This window comes from Lissotriton helveticus, chromosome 10 (assembly GCF_964261635.1).
Source record: "Lissotriton helveticus chromosome 10, aLisHel1.1, whole genome shotgun sequence".
Lineage (NCBI taxonomy): Eukaryota > Metazoa > Chordata > Amphibia > Caudata > Salamandridae > Lissotriton > Lissotriton helveticus.
In genome coordinates, this window is record NC_136071.1 from 916071832 (window position 1) to 916089021 (window position 17190).

The 17190-nt window shown below is 39.4% G+C and overlaps 1 protein-coding gene across 1 annotated transcript in view; it reads left to right on the top strand.

Moving 5' to 3' along the window:
• The window catches only part of LOC144784640 (macrophage mannose receptor 1-like), a 765034-nt gene that overhangs the window by 190671 nt on the left and 557173 nt on the right, over positions 1 to 17190 (top strand). Inside the window, exon 6 of the mRNA XM_078663569.1 lies at positions 4541 to 4687. Coding sequence (XP_078519695.1) covers positions 4541 to 4687 — 147 coding nt within the window. The remainder of the gene's footprint in view (positions 1 to 4540; positions 4688 to 17190) is intronic.

Here is a 17190-nt window from a genome sequence, read left to right on the forward strand (position 1 = left end):
CAATTTAAAAAAATATTTTTTCTAACAGTTTTCTGATTAATTAAAACATAGACGTCCATACTTTAAATAAGTGATCCAAAAGAATAACTCACATTAGTCATGATGTCAAAGTCTGCTGTGACTAAAATGTCAATGCCTAGGTAGCATTCCTACTTTTCAACATTGTACTGCAACCGAGCTGCTTTAAGATTGCTATTCTGAAAGGGAAACAAGCGGACTCTTAATTGTATTCATGAATTCACTGTTACCTGTTACAAGCCTTAAAGGTACCGTTATAGCCTGTCTTTTTATTCAAGCACAGTACAAGATGGCTATAAAAAATTACAGGGTTTTAAAAACTATATGTGGAGACACTCAACATCTAACTCCTTTAGCCTGTTATTACCTGACCCAAGCAGCATTACATATAAAAAGGACCAGACTGACCGTAGAAGCCATTAGACATTTGCCCGGCAGGCTGCAAGGGTGGGGGCCAGTTTTGGAGTAGTGGGGGTTCTGTTTTGTTACTGGGAGCCGGCTTTGCAGCAATGCTGCAATATTGTCTACCAGTAACAAAAGTAGAAGTGCTGGGGGCCAGTTTTGTTAAGCAGCAGTGCTTCAGGCTGCCCCTAATCGCCCCCCTTGGGTGTGGGCCATTTGTCAAAATTGCCAGGGGTGCGTTGAGTTCCCAGTCGGCCCTGCATATAAAGTGCCCCCCCCAACACACACATGCATGTATCACATCAATCCTCATCTTTCACAATAGTCTTCTTGTAGAGAACCAGGCGCCATTAAGCTAACTTCCCCTTTCACACTTAGATCCAGAAGATTTGCATTGGCAGGTGGTTACTCAACCTGACAAAGGAAAGATATGCAATGGCTACCACTTGAAGCTCCCATGTTTTCTTAAGGCTTAAGGCAAATCCACACCTAGTGCCTATTTTCGGAAACCTCACAACCCACAGTCTTTCTAAGCAATACAGCATCCAATTCAACATTGACTCTGACCTATAAAATCTCATCTTTTCCTCTACCATAATAACCAGACCCAGGTAGCTTACCAAAAATTCTTCTCAGTGTTGCTGATTATGGAAATCTCCATTCCTACCACACATTTCCAGAACCAGAATATGCAGTTTGTCCATTACAGCTCACATGCCACCATTGTGAGCATGGTAGAAGCAGATCACTGCTCTCAAGGAAGATGTTTGAGTAAAATAGAGTATATTTTCAGAATACTTTTGGCATTCACACGAAAGACAAGGATGGGAAGGAATGTTCTGACTGCGAAGCCCAAATTAACAAGTAGTGGCTGTTTGAAATGGAGTTTCTGGTTGTCTAGGGTATGCATTACGCAGGCAGAATCTACCGCTCTAGTCAGGGCAAGTAAGTTATACACCAATGATAACATGTACTCATCCCCTTGGTAGCTTGGCACAGAGCAGTCAGGCTTATCCCAGATGCAATGTGTAAAGCATTTGTGCAAGATACTCACACCAGCAAAACAATAAATACATCACAAAAGAGACTCCTGCCTAACGAGGATGCTTTGAACCACCAAGAAGGTTATACTTGAATAATAGGGCTGCTGCTATTTCAAAACTTTATAAGAGCTCACTGCAAAGTTTGAAGCAGAGGCCTTTTCCATACTAGCATTTAACAGTAGCTTATATTTCGATGCCATAAACCTGCATAACTTGAATAGTAGATAACTATCTAATCCTGGTATCAATATAGCGAGGCACTGAAGCTGACTTTACAGTGCCCACTATGAGGAGCAACATTAGTTAGCAACATACTGGGCCCAATATATGCAGCACTTTGGGGAAATACCTGAAGTATCGCTAGTTGAGAAAGCTGGTTAAAACACCTCCTGCTATAGCCACAAATGGAACAAACAGTGTAGCTCCTATTAGTCAACATGTAGGGCTGATTCCATAGTGTCTTGGTAGAGAAGTACAGCAGGATTTAAGCATTGTTGAAAGTGGGGCATGCTTGTAAGTAGCTAACATGGTGAGGCAAACATTCATAAAAACAAACAAATATCTTCTACAAAATGCATGATCTCACAGACGTTTGCAAGACGCACATGCTTTTCTTATGGAGAGCACATTCACTTTCAGAGGATGTTTCCAACTAGCCTTTAGTTGATGCTGATTTCTTCAGTTCACTTTTGGGCTATTGTCTTAATAATTTTGCTGCTCTTTTTTCTGGTCCCAGTAAGGTGTATGCGAAGAGGAATTGACTAGAGGCTTTATTTCTATGTAATATTCCAGGCGGTCTGTCTGTTGCATTTTTTCTGGTGCGTCACTTTCTTTCGAGTTGCTGATGCGTTTAGTGGTTCTTAGTTCTGTGGTGCACCAGCTAGCCTGTTTGAAGGGTCTCTTTGGTTTGGTGGGTTTGATCAGGGAAACTCTGTCAGCACAATCAGTTATCCAGGTGGAGAAGTTTGTGACAGCCTGTCTTGGTTGGTAGAAGTGTGCAGGGGAAAGGGTTGAGGGTGTTGGTCCATTGGCTCTCCGATACTTCGTTCCAGATTCAGTGAGAGGTGTTGGGTGGTTTGGTGGTGGTGCTTGAGGGGGACTGTGATGGTGAAGTGGACGATGAAGTGGACAGTCCAGGTGAGTTCAGTGATGGGGCTGTACTTGACTCTGTTGCTTCCCATGAAGATAGGGTGAAGCGTATGTCCTGCGATGTGTTTGGGGTTGGTAACTAGTTGTGTGAGGCTGAGGGTGTTCATGCTTTCAATGAAGCTGGCGAACTTGCCGTTGCCTGGGTCGTCTAAGTGGAAATTGAGGTCTCCGAGGAAGATGTAGTTATTGGAGTCAATGGCGAGCGGGGGTATGAAGTCAGGGATAGTGTTGCTGTAGCTGTGGTGGAGTCCTGGCAGGCTGTAGGTGAGGGTGCTTCTGTTGGTGGTTTTGCCATCAGTGTGGAGTTGGAAGATGAAATGCTCCATGATTGGGGTGGCATTGTATGCTGTGTTGGTGCAGAGGAAGGTTTCCTTGCTTTTGATGGCGATTCCACTTTTGTGATTGTTGATGCGATCTCGGTGTGTTGTTTTGTAGTCTTTGGTTATTGCTGAGGTGATGCAGAAGCAGATATGGGGTGCCAGTGCTTAATTTGCAGAAAAAAGAGGGTCAGATTCCTTATCAGGAGGCCACTGTAGCTTGCACCATCCATTGTCCCTGACTGCAATCAATGACAGTACCAACACAACTACTAACCCTCAGACTCCTAGAAGTGTGGCAATTCAGAATACTCCAGGTTCCCAAAACTACAGTAATAGTTTGGGATGCAGGTAGTAGTAATTTATATTGTATTAATAAACAATCATTGTTGTGCTCATGTGTATATTACACAAACATCACTACCATCTGGAAGACTCTCATACGTGCAAGTGTTGACAGTTAAGTGCCGGTGCCGAGCACCACAAACCACAGACTCAAATTAAGCACTTCCCCATAGTCTTTCATATCTCTCATATATTCATTGGTCTTTGACTGAATCGGGTCTCCCCATGGCGAATTGGGGGTCCTGGAGGCCTGAGCGCCCCCCTGCACCACAAGGGCTGGAGTGGCCTGCATTATGCCCCTGCTGGTGCCTAATAATCAGTATACATTCAGGGTTGGTCAACAAGGGTCCTCCTGATGGTGGGTTTTCACTCTGCAGGTTTAGGTCCAAGGTTCTTTCAAAGGTGTCCATTTAGTCTACCACTTTTGTCAATAATCTCAGGAAGCGTTTTTGTTTCACTCTGTGTCTTCCGCAGGGTTGATATATATATATATATTTTCTCTGTTGGGATGGTGATGAGGAAAAGTTAATGTCAGGAGTAATTATAGGTATTCGTTCTCACGTGAAGACATCATTGTCACATTTTTGGTGTTCTCTTTCTCCCCCAAACCATATCCGTCCACAATTGGTCTCGGTATTACTCAGAATGTGGGGGGGGGGGGCTGGCAACTTCTATGGTGGCTAGAAAGGGAGGCACCACCAAAGAGTCACAGGAGAAAGTAAGAATTCTTTTTTTTTTTACAGTATTAGGAATTCTAATTATATCTCCCAGGCAAGGCTTCACCTCACACTGTCAGGCATTCTATGTAGAAGACCTTGATTGGGAGTAATTATTTCCAGTAAGTAATCTGCGCATGTGACACATGTCTGAGGAATTCAATAATTATTACAGGGAGAACAATCTAAGTAATAAGCCTGCAAATTAAGAGTTTAAGTTTCACTCAATTAGTTTACCACTGCTGTAGAATCAGTATGCTTGGACTGCTGGGGTGGTTCAAAAAGGTGTGCATGGTCTCAGGAACAATGCATACACATGCATCTGAAAGGACATCCATTTAAAGAAGAGTCATTGATAAGGTAAGAGAACAGAGCGCTCAGGTGGTGGGGTACCATGATTAAGAAACAAATGTGACGGCACAACGTTTACAGGTTTCTTTTCATTCTAATGTATGTCATTCCTAATGTGCATAAGCATAGCGTTTCTAAGCTTCATTTGCACTGTTAATCTGATCAGTAATCATTTTTTTTGCACTTGTCTTTTCTTCAGGAAGCCCGTCTGCAGCTCCCGGAAAAGCCTGCGTCACACTTAATCCTGGCAAAGGAGCAAAATGGGAAAATAAAGAGTGTGCTCAGAAACTGGGGTATATCTGCAAAAAAGGAAACATCACTTCTTCCACTTTCATTATTCCTTCAGGTAGATATTGGTAGAACTGGCAGTTTCTAGTTAGCTGAGGCAAGGCCCTAGCCAGGCAGAACCGATCACTCTTGTCAGGGATTGGTGATTACACTCACTGTATAAGCGGCACTCACCCTTGGGTAGCTTGGCACTGAGCAGTCATGCTTATTACAGAGGCAAAGTGTAAAGCATTAGCACAGCACTCACTCTCAATAAATACGCTGAGCACCACTAAGGAAACTTCACACATGATGTATGTGAATAACTTTTGGATTTAACACAAACAGTGATCAACACAACATGAACATCATGTATTTCTGGGCATAAATCACACTTAAAAATGTTACAAGTGATTCGTTCTGTTACCCACCCAGCATTGCTAATAATTAACCCATTAGTCTATATTACCTAGCAGAAGCAAACAAATAAAGCAGCATTTGTATCTACCATTCTTCATTTAGTCCAGCAGGATTCTCCGCATACCTGTATAAAATAAAAAGACACCACATAGACAAAAGCGTACATAAAATAGGCACATGCCATTATTTAAAACAGCCGCAATTAATAAAACAATAGACAAACAAAGTTAGTAAATTATTTTTAAAACGTACTTGCTGCAACATAAAGCACATAATGTTAATCCCTTGTATTCGTGAATGCAACTTTAATCTAGGTTGATTTAGTAAACACACAACACACATCATCATTAATATTTTTAATTAATTATGGAAGTGTAACTTCACGAGCTGAAATGAATGCATTTCTGAAACTCGTTCCATCAACTCCCTCATCTGGTGATTTCAAAATCACCACACCACACCCAAAATTTAGCAAATAATCTACGATTAATATGATTTGATATCACTGTGTTAGTATTTCTAAAGACTTGCTTCAGCTGTATCTTTGCAACTATCATATTGAGCTCTACGAAACTCCTCCAGCTCTACCTCCCTCTCGTGTTCCTTTCTGATTTTGTAAATTCTTCTCTTTTCCTTCATGTACTTTTTCCTCTTATGTAACATGCAACTGATCTTCAACAAGACTATCACAAAAATTATTACAAACAAAGGTGTTAGAATTTTGCCAAGAACTGAACCACCAATTTCTTGAAACCAGGTTTTGATAGCCTGATATCTTTTGGAAAGACGTTCTGAAAAATCATCTTCTTCTAAGGGAACTATTTCCGAATGCATCTCTGTGATGTTTCTAATGTACATTTCAATATTTCTACTCTCATCTGGGATATATGTACAGCAGTGTTGGACATGTAAAATTCCACAAACTCCTCCCTCTTTTGCTAGAAGTATGTCCAGGGCAAGGCGATTCTTCATCACCATCGATCTAATCGCAATAACTTCGGTATCCACTAATTGGAAACCACCAGCTGTGTCAGTTGACAATCTGTCAACTATTGTGGACAATTTTCTAATTCTACCTGCATTCAGGGTAATACCTACTAAAGGTATCACTGCCTCAAAAATGTCTCCCAAAATTTCTGAGAAACTTTCTCTTTTATACCTATTTACATGATTACTAATTTCAAATGAGCCCTCTGCATTTCTGTCAACATGAAATATTTTTGGAAACACAAGACCAACAAAACAAGTCCCGTACCAATGGTCAGGGAGGTTATAATAGGCTTTGTCTCCGCAAACAAAATAAATTCCAGGAAAAATTGGGTCTTTACCACCTTTGAATCCCCAACCCCCCATGATTTGGTAAGTATCCTCACAATTGCTAGCACCTACAAAATAATTGTCAAAAAGTGCATTATCTCTTCTAATGCAAAGCTTACCACTAATTGGTTTGTCTATGAGAATTGCAACATTGTCAAAAGATTTGCCATTGAATTTTTCATCCTCCTTCTGCCAAAACTTGGATTTGGTCTGTTTGACCATCTCATTCCTTTTATAAATTGCCCTCCTCTCCTCAACTAGGTTCAGGAAAGTCTTTTCCTCAGTTCTCAATTTGCAGGTTAAATTATTTCTGTAAGCGTACTCATAGGTAAGTTCATTAGTAACTAAAAAGAATTCCCTCATCTGTTTAGCTTGTTTGTGTTTATTTAAAGCCTTCTCAATTTTCAGGTTAGCGAAAATCTCATCGTAATTAGAGTAGTAATACTCCAAACGACCAGTCTGATAAAATAAGCTAGCTATCACACTGCAGGTCATGCCATAGGTAAGAGGAAGCATATTGTATGTCACTCCCTCAGAAACAGAAGTGGGCAACTTTACACAGATATAGCAATCTTTGACACCCATAACCTTAACATACTCTCCCAAAAGCCTTGAAAATGTATTGCTAGAAAAATCACCAACAGACCTGTCTTGATGAGCCTCTGGTCTGTGGTCAATAACTTTGTTAGCTTTGTTTGTTGCACTATGTTTATCTTGACTAATTGAAGCTTTGCTTGTCATATTGACTTTGTACATCTCCTTATCGATCCCGAAAGGAAAGATGACAGCTAAAACTAACCAGAGCAGAATTAATATGAGCATACATATCAGAGTCATCTTACAGCAATTTTTAAGAATGGAACATTTCGAAGTACTACGCTTCAGAACAACAGGCATTTTCACTAGCCTTATCTCAGAAAAAGAAAACAAAAATTCAAAAAAATATGTCTAAATGTAAAACCTAAAATTTTAAACACCCCCCTTTTTAAATTTTTTTAATTTTTTTATAAAACCCTCTAACAACTTTTCTTCGACCTTGCGTCACAAGCTATTTACCAACTAAACACAATTTCTTCGACCTTATGTCACCTAACACAATTTCTTCAGCCTTATGCCAAAAACAGAAACCTAAATTCTAACAGATTAGTACTTCAATCATTGGCACTATTGTCTTCAATCTCCTCCTGACTGCTACTATGTATCTCAACTACAGGTGGAATGATAATATAAGCCCACTCAGGAGACTTATACTTTTGGTTTGGCCTTAAAATTCTCTTTGTTTTTCTAGATACAACTTATATTTTCTTCCCTACCTCTACTTTCTTTTCTGGGTCTTCTTGACTAGATATTTCATTCACCTGCTCTTTTGATCTGTTTATCAATCTGAATCTCAGACCTTTGTTTTCACTTGGCCAATTATCACCTTTTCTTGGTAATTTCTTCTTTGGCTCAGTCACATTCACTTCCGTTCTCCAAGATCTCTTTCTCAATCTCCCTATTTGAGAATCTTCATCACTTTCTCCAGTATCGCTTTCAGAAATTTCAATTCTTGACTCAGGTACTTCTCTACTCGGCAGCTTCACTCCGTTAGGAACACCACTTCCACAACTGGTACTCGGCAATTTGTCTACTTCTTCAATTACCTTCAACTTCCCAGTTTCAGATTTCTTGTTCCTGCTTTCAGAGCTTATTTTCTGCTTTTCAATACTCTCCTGGTCTTGTTTTTGAACTTGATCAGACTCTTCTGCCTCTTCCTCTTCTTTTTCAGATTCTTCTGCTATTTCTTTTTCTAGCAGATCTTCATCATCCTCAGAGTCTACAACAATGATTTTCAAATCTCTTTCAGTCAAATCTCCATTCACAGATTTATTTTCCAGATGTCGACCTTCCTGTCGATCTTCAGAATCTGGATTTTCTTCAGCTTCTTCTTCTGAATCTGAATCATCTGTTGTATCACTTTCTTCATCAGAGTTTTCAGGTGTAGGATAGGAATAGTATGACTTGGATGAATCCACCTTTTTATTCCTCTACATTTCACTGCATTTGTTGTCACAAGTATCACCTGTCTCGGTTTCTGCCACCTCGGCACTAGACAGTTCCTTCTTCGGTGAACTTTTGTTCTCACCCAATCACCAGGTCTCAGATCATGGGTTTGCACTTTGTCGCTTGACTGTACTTCAGTTCCCACCTGATTGGACACAGAAGTCACGACGTCAGCCAGCTTCTTACAGTATTCCAAAATTGCACTGTCATTAATGCTCAACAGTTTTCCTACTGGTATAAATGCTTGTCTCATGACTCTGCCCATGAGGATATCATGAGGACTCAAACCTGTCTTTTTATCTGGTGTACTCCTTAGGGTCATCAAAACAAGTGGAAGAGCATCTGTCCATTTTATACCTGTAGCTAGACACATTTTCCCTATTCTATTCTTGATTGTTCCATTTATTTGCTCTACAACTCCAGATGCCTCTGGTCTGTATGCACAGTGCAGCTTCTGCTCAATGTGTAATGCTTCACAAATTAATTTCAACAGTTTGTTATCAAAATGACCCCCTCTATCACTCTCAATAGTCACAGGGAATCCGTATCTTGGTATAATCTCTCTCAGAAGCAGTTTTGCTACAGTAATTGAATCACTGTGACATGTGGGGAATGCTTCTACCCATCTTGAAAACAAACAAACAATCACCAACACATTTTGTAGCCTGTTGTGTTTGGGCATCTCAATGAAATCCATCTGTAACCTTGTGAATGGACCACCCTCCCGTCCTATGGTTCCCGTTCCCACAACCGTCTTTCTGTGTGGGTTCATTTGTTGGCAAGTCAAACACCTTTGGCAGAGAGATTCTGCAATCGTTCTAAATTTGGTATTAAACCAAGTTTCTTTGAAAAGCCTAATCATCGAATCTCTTCCAATATGACCTGGGCCATGGTACATTCTGGCCATGTCAGCAATCATGCAATTTGGTAAAACTACCCTGCCATCTTTGTAAGTCCAAACTCCATCCTCATCTCGCTGTCTACATTCTGCTCTCAACCATGTGTTTTTCTCTTCATCATCAGCTTCATCCTGCAAATCTTTAACCTCCTGCCATGTTTCAACTATTGATGTTAGCATTAGTGAATTCGAAGCATATTCATCGTTTTTCTCTCGATTAAGTGCAAAATTGTTTCTTGCACAATATTTAGCAATTTCATCTGCGTAAGCATTTCCTTTGGTGATAAAATCCTCACCTTTCTGATGAGCAGCACATTTTACTACTGCAATTTCCTTTGGCAACTGTATGCCATCAATCAATCTTTTGATAAATTTGGCGTTTCTGATTGGTGAACCTGCTGATGTCATGTAGCCTCTCTGAGACCACAGCTGTCCATAATCATGCACAACTCCATACCCATACTGGCTATCCGTTATTATGGTAACTCTCAAACCCTTTGCTCTTTCACATGCACGAATTAAAGCAATTAATTCAGCCACTTGTGCTGAACGAATTCCTTCAAGACATGATGCTTCCACAACATCTGCAACTGTGCAGGCTGAATAGGCTGCCCTTAAAATGCCTCCTTCTGATCTCAGACAGGAACCATCTACAAAGTAGACATGATCTGAAACAGGCAAAGGTACATCTTTAATGTCCTGCCTTGGCTTGGTAGAGTACTCCAAAACATCCAAGCACTCATGATCCGCATCATTTTCCTCTCCAATTTCTGTTACAGTACCATCAGGCAACAAAGTGGAAGGATTTAAGTTCACACATCTTGCTATCGAAACGTTATCTGATCCCAGAATAATTTTTTCGTACTTTGTGAGTCTATTGCTAGTCAGGTGTTGCGTTTTGCTCCTTGTAAGGAGAATCTCAACTGAATGGGGTACATAGACTTTCACAGGAAATCCCATTATGATTCCTTCACTTTGCTCAAGACTTATACTAGTTGCTGCAACTGCTTTTAAGCAACCTGGTAATGCTTTTGCAACTGGATCAAGGACTGCTGAGAAGTAGGCAATAGGCTTCCTTAGATTTCCGTGTCTCTGAATCAACACAGACAATGCACATCCCTCTCTTTCACTGCAATACAACTCAAAGTTTTTCTCATAATCTGGCATACCCAGAGCTGGAGCTTCACACAAACTTCTGTTTAGCTTTTCAAAAGCTTCCAACTCAATTTCAGTAAGGACAATTGGATCTTTTATGTCTGATTTTATCAGTCTCTGCAGTGGTTTCGCAATTACTGAAAATCCACTAATCCATTGACGACAGTATCCAACCATTCCCAGGATCATTCTGACCTGTCTTTGCGTTTTTGGAGGTTGCATTCCCTGAATCATTTTAATTCTCTCAATTGTCACCTGTCTGACTCCTTTTGCAATTCTATGACCAAGGTATTTTACTTCCTGTTTACAAAACTGCAATTTTGCAGGAGACACTTTATGTCCCTCATCTGCCAAATGATTCAAAAGAGTAATTGTATCTGTAACACAGTTTTCTCTTGTTTTTGCTGCCACCAAGAGGTCGTCAATATACTGGACTAACGTTGATCGACCTGGCAAATTTAGATCTTCCAAAGATTTTTTTAACAGTTCATTAAAGATAGAAGGACTCTCTGTAAACCCTTGAGGAATTCTACACCATGCGAGGGTCCTACCTTGGAACCTAAACACAAAGATTTCCTGGCTTTCTGGATGCAATGGAACAGTAAAGAACGCATTGCAAAGATCAATGACAGTATACCATTCTGCATCATGCGGAATCTGATAAAGAATGACTGCAGGATTTGGAACAACTGGACAACAAGGAACAACAATTTGGTTAACCTTTCTCAAATCCTGAACAATTCTGTATGTTCCGTTCGGTTTTTTGATCCCCATCATCGGTGAATTACAAGGACTGCTCTCAATTTCTTTCAAAACACCTTGCTTAATGAATTTCTCAATCACAGGAATAACACCCTCAATTGTTTCAGCTTTCATTTTGTACTGTGGAATGTTTGGAAAATCTATTCCCTGCTTCACTGTGATTTTGACTGGATCCACATGTCTCATTAAACCCATCTTGTTTCCTGTTAGATCCCAAATTTCAGATTTGACTGTCTCTTTAAATTCATTAGGCAAATTTTCTTTATCAAATACAGGAAATAGTCCTCCTCCTTCTGCTTCAACCATTAACATTGTCAATCTGTACAGCCCATCTTCCTCCATGGTTTGTAATTCAATTCCTTCTGGTGAGCAATATATTCTGCAATTCATCTTGCACAATATATCCCTACCCAATAAGTTTACAGGACTGCTGTTGCAAACTACAAACCTGTGTTTGTCCTTAAAATTGCCAATTTCTACCTTCACAGGTTCTGTCAGATCTGTTTTAATTTGCTGATTACTTACAACGACTACTTGGATGGTATCCCCAGAGAGAGGCAGGTTTTCAATTTCCACTGATCTAACAGTAGAACGGGTAGCACCAGTGTCCACAAGAAAAGTGATTTCTACATCATTTACTTTTCCATTTACATATGGACCAGACTGGTCAACCTCAAGAGTGGCTCCAATTACACACTCTTCCCCCTCTCTCGGGCACCGTTAGAAGCAGTCATCACAATCGCTCCCTTGGTTTCCTGTTATCAAAAATTATCCCGATGCATTTTGCACATTTGGCCTTTGAGCTCTTATTACCTGATCACCTCCGTTGAATCCAGAGTTTGAGTTATACCTCTGACCACCCCCGCAGTTAGGAAAAGGAGGCTGTGGAATCTGACTCTGCTGTTGCACTAACTGTCGCTGTAGCTGTTGCTGAAGACTCAAATCGTTCAACTGTCGCTGTAGCTGTTGCTGCAGATCCACATCACTCTGCATCTGTGGATTTAATGATGCATTTTTAAAATTTCTGGGTGGGTTTTTACACTCGCGCTTCCAGTGTCCAATCTCCCCGCAATTAAAGCAAGGTAATTTCTGTTTTAATTCCTCAATGTTGACATTAAACTTTGGCTTGTTAAAATTATTTTTAAACTTTCTCTGACCCTGATTTTCATTCTGATTCTGAACAAAATTTACATTTTTATTCTCAAGGCTTGCGATTTGATGTTCAGCCACTTTCACTTGTGCCCACATTGCCTATTCCTTTAATTTCTTTTGTTTTACCTCCAATTCGTCACTACAATATTTTGCTTTCCTCAAAATATCATCAACTGAATTTGATTGCCATCCGACAATATTATTCCTGATCATTTCTCCAATTTCTGGTCTAAGACCATAAACAAATCTGTAAATAAAGTGGCTCATATCCTTTTCATCTAATTTTTCATAGCCACTGTACTGCTTAAAAACCAGTAGTAACCTTTCATAAAATGAATGAACTGACTCCTTTGGTTCCTGGTTTGTTCTGTTTATTTTTACCCAATCAACTTCTTTTGGGGCAATTTTCTTTTTCAACCATTAAATCACTTTGTCATACAGATCCATGACCTCTGATGCTGGAGCACCTGTCTCTTTATTTCGCTCTGGTTCCACTTTTGGCCAACTCACAGCTATTTTACATTCTGTCCAAAGATCTGATGGGACAACAATGTCAAAAAATCCATCCAGATCAATCCACAGAACTTTCGAAACTTTGATAAATCTGTCCACCTGTCGATACCATTCCACAGGCTTTTCTCTCAGCCGAGGAAAATCATTTGTAAAAAGCAAAATATCCTGTCTTGACCATGGGACATGAACATATCCACCACCAGCAATTTCTCTCATTGGAAGCTGTCTAGATAGATTTTCTAACCTTTCGTCTTCCTTCTTTTTGGTCCATTTCACTCTCCATTTACTCAGATCACCTAACCTTTTGATGTACACAATCAGCTCTTTTATATGCATGATTCTTCCCATTGTGTTAAAGTTTGCGATGTCTTTCTCAGTAAAATCTAATCTATAATGTTTTCCAAAAATTTTCTGTTTACTCAAATCAAAATTCAACTCTACAGCTAATTCTTCCAACTGATCATATTTATTTTTTGTTTCCCTTTGAATGCTTTTGCTGATGAACAGGAGTTCATCATCTCGATAATACTTTAAACTGTCAGGACCAATTGTGCCAATCATTAACTCCTCTAAATCTGCTTTTAATTTTGCCACATCAAGTTTTGAATTAGACTCTGCTTTTTCTGAAGTTTCAGCATCAGATTCTGCACCCATTGGTGTTCCGTTAAAACCTTGATTAAAAGTTAAATCAGGCATTTTTGTTTTCTCACAATGTATTTCAGTTAAATCCGAATAAAACTTTTCAGCCACTTTCTGAATTTCTGCATTTAATGGAATTGTCAAACCTGGTTGTTTAATTTCTCCTTTATCAAAAACAGGCTGGACAGGACCAATCGTTACTGGAACTGTCACCGCTTCCATGCCCTTTGATAACTGCCGAATTAATTCCTCTTTTGACCGTAAATAGTCTGATGTATTTGCAACTTCCTCATCTCTCCTAGCTCCCAATGAATTTCTAGGAGCTTCCCTTCTCTTTGGAGTTTCAGAAAAATTTCTACTCTCATTGTAGATACTAGAATTAGTCCTTGTTTCAAACATTTCAGGAGTTTCAAAAGAGTCAGAATTATTTGGATACAACATGGGTGATTCTTCATTTAAAGGAGGTGCACTCGGTGTGGTCCCTGGAGAAACCATCGGAGTGGACCGTGAACAAGTTGGTTTTGATTGGGCCTGCTTTTTATTTGCGGTATAAATTTCTTCTAAAACTGCATCTTCCGATTCACTCTCTACAACAGCATTATTTTTCTTTTCAGTACTCTTTTCACCTGGTTCTCCAAAAACCATTTCTCTTATTACATAAAGACCCTCACACATGTCTGCCTGTCTCCACACACGCATCCTATCCTCATGTGTTTCTCGTTTGTAAATCGATGTTTTAGGAGGTCTAATTAAACCATTTGCTTCCTTCTTAAGTTGAAACATCTCATCCTCCCATTCAACTAATGCTTCGAATTGTGTCGGTCTAGGCTTTGGAACAAGGGCTGTCATTTTTTCTCTTAAGTTTCTCAAAATCCTCATGTTAAATGAACCATCTTCCGGCCAAGCTAAAACACCATCGTCTCTAGTGTAATGCTTCCAAACGTCAAACCATAGGCAAGTATGATAACCATATTCACCTTCCATATATGCTGCAGGTGTTTTGTATTTATGAAGTAATTTACCACTTCGCGTTTCAATTTTCACATCAGGTGAAATAAAAATTTTAAACTTTTGAAATAGTGTAAGCTTTTTCTCAACATTCTTGTAAAAATATCTCATTTTTAAATCAAATCCGCTTAGTCAGAAACGTTCGTAAATATTTCCTGGTTGTTCCGCAACACCAGCCAATCCGTGCGCGAAACACACCAACAGACCACTGAGGTTCGAGCTACGTCACCACCTTGCTCAACCAGTAAAAACGGAGCTTTCCGCAAAAGCCAATCAGCGTCTAGCTCGTCAAAGTCACGTGAGCCAATCAGAGTACTAGCTGTGACGTATGTTACCCAATCACAGCGCAGACGCGTGACGTACACAGCCGCTGCGGTTTCTCGCGTCTCACTCCCAGCGCTCACCCCTCCTTCACAAAAACTTTTCACAGCGCCATTTTAAGAACGTCTTTTTCAATGAAACTCAATTAATAACGACAAAAAGAACAAACCATTTGTCTGTTTCTCTAAAATAAAGTGACAGTTTTTACAGACATGCAAGAATTTCTTTACGTGGAATAGACGACGCTACTCTCACAGAATATACATTTGCCGATAAAGTAAACTTTTACTCTACCCTTCAAACAGGCAATAGCGAACGGGTTTCCCTCTGAATGCACATAAAGTAGCAATTCAAATTTGGACTCGAACGAAATTACAGAATCATTTACGCACTTTCAAACGGAAAGTTTTCCTAACCATACATACATGAAATCCTGGCAGGACTCTAACCAGCCACAGATAACCTGAATCGCCAGTAAAATAAACGACGTTATCCTACCCTTCACACAAGCTTGAATATATTCTATTACTCTTTTCACAGTGAGTTTTAGAACGGGCTCTTTGTCCCTATACTCAAAGTTACGATTTCATAGATAAACCTCACTATACATTTATTCAAATTAGCACACCTAAATCCCTAACCCGTGTTGTACGACCACAACACCTGTGATATAAATTAATACCACTATTCTGAAACAGATCAAATGCACTGTGTAACTTCACTCTTGTCACACCACTCTGTACCGGTACAACTAGGATTTTTCACACTGCAGGAAAAAAAACGTTCGACTACATGTAACACAAGTGAACAAACTCAACATATGTTAAACATCGATTCCTATGAAACTACCATGTAGCATGCTGGTTACCATAGCAACCATATCTCTGCTACCAGAAAATTGATCCAGCGGCCTATAGGAAATATGCCATAAGCAACGCTACCCAACTTCACAATACTTACCAAAATTTATTCAAAAGCCCATAAACTAACATGACATATTTTGACCAACTGGATCATGTGACCTAATTAACCTTTTCACAAATTATATACATTTATATACAACTACAGTAAACAAATTCATCACACTTTAACAAACCCTACGATTAATTAAGCCACTGTGGCGAAAAGATCTGCTAATGGTAACCTAAACCGATGAAATAACAAGGCCAGCTTGTTTTTCAAAGAATGTATTTATTAACCATTATTTTAGAAAGTGCAATAGAATCTTTTATTAAAGCATTTTATTAAAGTCTTTGCAAAAGGTAATAACGGTTGCAAGTAAAATTCAAAAACATAATTCAAATAGAAAATAGCAGTTTGGCATCATTAAATTTCTAAGTTCCTGGCTACACTTGCTACATAAAAGAATAAAGGTTAAAAGTCTTTAGGGTCTCTTACGTGCTCCAAGAGAAGTTAGTCAGCACGACACACCCATCTAAAGGTCAGCAAGAAACAGCACTCTCTTCCCCGGGGGAAGAGTTTTTATACCTTTCTACGCTAAGCTAATCTAAGAAAATGTATATTTCTCTGCTCAAGTCAGTGTCTGATTGGCTGTCAAGTGACAGGCCATCATGTCATTTCATTCTTTAGAACCTTAGTTCCGTCTCTTGCTTAGAGTCCATTGTCCTTTGCTTTTCGAAATGCGAGGCTTCCTCTAGTTTGCAACATTATAATAACAGAGTTTATAACTTCCTCGACTTGTCATTCTCCACTGCCGGTTCCTGGCCTTGGCCTTGCTTGACTAAAGAACAGTCAGCCCATCACGTTTCATTTTTCATCACGTCAATATTTTGGCAGGGAAGTTCGACCACATTTGGACTCTTGCTTTCTCCAAGCAGAATATTTCTCAATCACGAATGCACTAGACCTCAAAAATGCTTTCACGTTAACTAGTGTATAAACAAACATAAAAGAATAATTAATGCAAGAAGTGAAATTCGTTCTGTTACCCACCCACCATTGCTAATAATTAACCCATTAGTCTATATTACCTAGCAGAAGCAAACAAATAAAGCAGCATTTGTATCTACCATTCTTCATTTAGTCCAGCAGGATTCTCCGCATACCTGTATAAAATAAAAAGACACCACATAGACAAAAGCGTACATAAAATAGGCACATGCCATTATTTAAAACAAAGTTAATAAATTATTTTTAAAACGTACTTGCTGCAACATAAAGCACATTATGTTAATCCCTTGTATTCGTGAATGCAACTTTAATCTAGGTTGATTTAGTAAACACACAACATACATCATCATTAATATTTTTAATTAATTATGGAAGTGTAACTTCACGAGCTGAAATGAATGCATTTCTGAAACTCGCTCCATCACAAGCACTACTAGCCCAAC